We start from the raw sequence: 5,435 nt of genomic DNA, 5'->3' as shown, positions 1-5,435 counted from the left end.
CTCTGGTAACGCTGCCCTCTCATTCATTGATCTGCTAACCGCTATGTTATGCTCACGTGTTCTGATAATAATAGCTTTCTAGGACTAAACATTATTTGGATAATTGGTAAAAAAAAAAAAGAAATCTCTTAATAGCCATACTGTTAGACCTGAAAAACTAAAAAGCAATTTATTTATCTCATGCTACTGCAACAAAATGACCCAACTGTAAAATCAAAAATACAGAGTGAGCAAAAATTTGTGAGATAGTTTAAGTTATAATGGTAATTAAACAATGTTTACATATGAATAAAAGCCTACATTAAAATCTCATATAAATTGGTCTCTTCATTAGAAATTAGCCTACCGATTGCCTCCATGGACAAAAAAATTAATAATATTAAAAATATCTGACACACACACACACACATATATGACACATTCTGCAGTTCTTCCCTGCTGTACCGAATATCGATACTTTTCAAAGTATCATATCGAAGTTAGAAATTCAAATATTGTGACAAAATTAATTTTGTAGGGTGCCACAAAGTTGTTAAAATTTCCAAAGGGTGCCACGACTAAAAAAAGGTTGGGAAACACTGGTGTATAAGAACAAGGGTCAAAAGGGCAAGACATGTTTGAGAGTGAGCTTGAAATCAATTTACACAGCCATTTTCAATTTACATTTATATGATAGACACCAGCGTTGTTGCATTTCACCCACATTTATTTCTCTAACCGTAATAAAAGTGACTTTATTGAAAACAGTATATTTACATTTCAACAGATCACAGTTGATGGCGACTTTAGAGCATGGTATTGCTTCCATAATCAATTCTTCATTTCTTCAGCTTGCTCATGTTAAATCTTCACTCCAAAATTGCTCTTTTGGTCAAAATGTGTATACGGCACCCTTTGAAAACAATATGACACATCTCTTTACCTCAAATATTATAATATCCTTCCATATAACCAACATCCACCTATAATCATCAAGTAAACCCATCTACAGTACATATAAGTGCTTTATCTCCTCAATGGTCTTTTGAAATGATAGATACGTATGAAGGCCTCTGATTCTTTCCCATTATGTTTTGAAACTGACATTTAATCATTTTAGTCATGTTCACTACATTAACAAAATCCAAAACGGAACTTTCAAGTCTTGGATACTTGGTATGCAACATTTGAAGTATGAAAAGCTTTCCAATTCCGCACAAACGATCCAAAATGACTCTCAAATACGTCTGTATTTGATGTGCATATAATCTAGCAACTATATATATATCTATGTGAATTAAGTGTCAGGGTGTTGGTGAGCAAAATAAAATAAAATTAGTCTTTAGTCAGTCACATTGTCTATTCCCTTCCTTTTAAGACTGGCATCAGAAACAGCTTTGATAGTTTGATACTTCAGCAACACAAAACCTGCACATGCAGGGTTCCATGAGGACCTGGTCCATGAGTCTCTTCCCCATTTGAGGGGCTCAGCTTGAGAGGAAACAAACTCAGTCCATCTTAAGGCTACGGTAGATGTAACGAATAAAAGCCAGAGAAGCCCAGAAGGAGACCGTTCCCAGCATGAGCGAGAAAACAAACGCAGTGAGCAAGGAATATCCGAAGAATTCAATGCTCTGTACAAGGCCGCTCATGTTGGAGCGATTGTGGTAGTAGAAGAGAGAGTAAACAAATATAAAGATGCCAGTGGAGCCGGTACTAAGAACACTTCTCCACCACCAGCGGTAGTCCTCGCCTGAGAGCAGGAAGTAGGTGAGGGCCACAGAGATGCAGGCGCCCACTGAGAGCAGGATGGCAAACACACACAACAGGATATTATAATATAATAAAAATGTTTTCTTAAATGTAAAAAAAAAAATAATAATAATAATAATAATAATTTTTGAGAGATTTATTTGGCCAATTTGTTTGTTTGGACTAATTTATTTTGTATGGAAGAAAAGATTCTATTGTATGGAAACCTTCTGCAGAGATTCACAGCTTTTACCTGAAAGGCAGGAAGCCTCCGATGGCCATGTGCACAGCCGTGTGTTTGTACCAGGGCTGCTGGGGGATCTGGCGAGGTATGTTACGTGTGCGACACGGGGCCTGGAAGTTGCCTGCTCTGTTCTTTCCAACGATTCCACCAATGACGGTGAGGGGGAAACCCACCAGCACCCAGGCACCAAGCAGCAGAAGCACAGTGGTGGCAGGCAGGGCCTGAGTCGATCCACTCCACCAGTGAACAGAGTTCACCACACTCCAGGTGAAAAAGAGAGGGGCTAAACGCATCAGAAAGAAAGAAGTAGAATTGAGAAAAACAAAGAGAGCAACGGTGAGTGGGCGAAATGTCAGTTACATCTGCTCATGAAAACACTGTAATCATGACGGGCTATACTTGGAATGAAATACTAGCATGCTGCACAGTATCTACAATAACCTTTAAAATTAAAACACACCGGAAATGGAAATTCATACTGAGCACATTGCATTGGGAGAAACAGTACCCCATTCTGTCTATATGTACAGATGCAGAAGACTGTTGTGTCTCACCAGAGAAGAGCGCGGAGGTGAGGATAATATTCCAGACCCAGCGCTGGCCCTGAATCTGTGTGTAGAAGCTGCAGGAACAGTAACCTGACACACAGCTGGTTAGAGCGTACAATACAATCGCTGCCGAGTTTATGGCACCATGACGATGGACGTTAAACATCCCCAGCAGTGCCATGACAATGATTCCTGAAGAAACCAGGAAAGAGGATCCAAAAGGTCAATGGGTTATCTGAAGGTCAAGTTCTTCATATCTGCAACTCTCTTCTCATTTTCATCCCAATTCTCAGCTCTGAACCAAATATTTAAGCACTTCATTGCTACTATTGTTTTAGACAAAATATTGCAAAATCATCTAAACAAATAACAGAAAAGTAGTGACAGAGAAAATAACACAAAACAAAATATTGCATTATTAATGATTAATTATACAATTATTTTAAATTATTACAAATTTATTAATGATACGATTAATAATACAATCAGTATTTGTAGTATTCTATTATTTTATGTTATTTATGAGTTTATTAATTTTTATTAGTAAATGGAGATGCAATTCTGAAATATTCAAATAACACAAATATACAAATAGCGTGCCCATATGAAAATTTGTGTTCATTTTTTATATATTTACATTTACATTACATTTAGTCATTTAGCAGATGCTTTTATCCAAAGCGACTTACAAATGAGGACAAAGGAATCAATCAAAATCAACAAAAGAGCAATGATATACAAGTGCTATAACAAGTCTCAGTTAGCTTAACGCAGTACACGTAGTATAAATATATCTATATATATATTTGATGTGTATTTCTATAATGTAGTATGTCATACCTGTGGCCAGAGTCAGAAACTGCGCCCCGACCCCTAATACAGCACACAGGAGGCTCTTATATGGTGGGAAGCGAAAGACATCTGTGTGGATGATTTTCCATCCGTTATCCCCCTGATCCATGTCGTCACAGCTGCCATCTTCCTCTACATTATACCTGTACACACATACAACAACAGTGTTTGATCAGACCGTTGTTCATTAATGATCTCTGGATAAAGGGTGCTGATCCTCTCTCTTCCCAATATAGATAATTCAATGTAAAAAATACTGTCTATTTCATTGCTTTCACCTGACTTTCTAAAATAATACATTAAACAAAATTAACAGAAAATAAAAGTTAACAGTTACACAACAAAGTGAAAAAAAAAAAAAGTGAAAAAGTGACGTGACATGTGGCCAAGTATGGTGACCCATACTAGGAATTAGTGCTCTGCATTTACCCATCCAAAGTGCACACACACAGCAGTGAACACACACACACACCGTGAACACACACCCGGAGCAGTGGGCAGCCATTTTTTGCTGCGGCGCCCAGGGAGCAGTTGGGGGTTCAGTGCCTTGCTCAAGGGCACCTCAGTCATGGTATTGAAGGTGGGAGAGAGCACTGTACATTCACTCCCCCCACCTACAATCCCTGCCAGTACGAGACTCGAACCCGCAACCTTTAGGTTACGAGTCCAACTCTCTAACCATTAGGCCACGACTTCCCCTGAAACACAGAGCAAGCCAGCCAACGGTAACACTACTTGAAGGGGTGTGCATAAGACTGACATGACACCTTCATAATCATGACATGACACATGTCATGAATATGAAGGAGGTTTTATGCATGTTTATGACAACTGTCATTAAGTGTCATTCGCTCAGTTATGTCATTTTTAATGCAAATATGACATTATTTGACCTAACCCTACCCCTACCCTTACCCCTAACCATAGCCCATAACAAAGACATCTCAAACAATGTCATCTTTGCATTAAAAATTACATAACTGAGCGAATGACACTTAATGAGTTGTCATAAACATGCATAAAAAAACTTCATATTCATGACATGTGTCATGTCATGATTATGTAGGTGTCATGTCATGATTATGAAGGTGTCATGTCAGTCTTATGCACACCCCTTCAAGTAAAGTGTAACCCACAACAGTTCAAAAGTTTGGGGTCTGTAAGATTTTTCAAAAAGAAATTAATTTTTTTGAAAATAATAATAAAACATAAATAAATTATTATTTTTATAAAGAAGAAGCCAAAGATTTTTGAGCACCAAATCAGCATATTAGAATGATTTCCGAAAAATCATATGACGACAGGAGTAATGGCTGCTAAAAATGTAGCTTTTCCATCACAGAAAGAAATTACATTGTCATTTTAAATCATAATAATATTTCACAATATTGCATAATAATATTGCAATCCAATAAATGCAGTTTTTGTGAGCACAAGAAACTTCTTTTAAAAACACACATGCAAAAAAAAAAATCAAACCTTTACCAAACAGTAGTGTCTTCTCTACTCTCTGCTGTCTTTGTTTACATTACTGTAATTCTTGAGTCTCAATTACCTTGTTCAATAAAAACTGCTCGAAAATTAACTCAGGAGTGTACTAATGTAACTTAGCACATTTCACTCAGCTAAAGACTTCAGTACATTAAACCTCAATACTTGATGTCAGAATGTTCTGGCAACTTGTTTGTGTGCACATGTTGCTCAGGGAACAACAGAAACACTGCACACAAGGCCAATTCACACCGCACAGACAAATGCCAGCAAACACCAACAGACAAGACTGTCGGAATTTGTTGGATCAGTGTGTTACCCGTCGGCGATTGTTTCCGTTGGTCTGAGTTTGTTTTAAAGCCAGTTCACACCGCACAGACAAACGGCAACAAACAATTTGACTGTTGGATTTAGAATTTTAATGAAAAATAACTGTCATGTTCACCCTTTTGAAAAAAACAGCATATGCTGGTTAGGTATGTTTTGACGCTGGGATGCTGGTTTAAGCTGGTCTTTTGCTGGTTTATGCTGGTCCTTTGCCAGCACATGACCAGCATAAACCAGCAAAG

General features: G+C 37.7%; 1 protein-coding gene across 2 annotated transcripts in view; it reads right to left on the bottom strand.

The window, feature by feature from the left end:
* Positions 1-528: 528 nt before the first annotated feature.
* LOC107657835 (transmembrane 9 superfamily member 1-like) overlaps positions 529-5,435 on the bottom strand; it is a 9,317-nt gene continuing 4,410 nt past the window's right edge. The window contains exons 6-9 of one of the 2 annotated variants that reach the window (XM_016446101.1): positions 3,364-3,518; positions 2,530-2,715; positions 1,989-2,258; positions 529-1,885 (exon numbers count right to left, since the gene is read on the bottom strand). In XM_016446101.1, the coding sequence (XP_016301587.1) occupies positions 1,488-1,885; positions 1,989-2,258; positions 2,530-2,715; positions 3,364-3,518 (1,009 nt within the window). In that variant the 3' untranslated portion in view covers positions 529-1,487. Of the gene's footprint in view, positions 1,886-1,965; positions 2,259-2,529; positions 2,716-3,363; positions 3,519-5,435 lie in introns of those variants that run through there. The other variant, XM_016446100.1, reaches the window with a different exon arrangement.

Source organism: Sinocyclocheilus anshuiensis, unplaced genomic scaffold (genome assembly GCF_001515605.1).
Source record: "Sinocyclocheilus anshuiensis isolate Anshui unplaced genomic scaffold, SAMN03320099.WGS_v1.1 scaffold7, whole genome shotgun sequence".
NCBI classification, from domain to species: domain Eukaryota; kingdom Metazoa; phylum Chordata; class Actinopteri; order Cypriniformes; family Cyprinidae; genus Sinocyclocheilus; species Sinocyclocheilus anshuiensis.
Note: the sequence above shows the minus strand (reverse complement) of the source record. Positions and strands in the feature narration are given on the sequence as shown.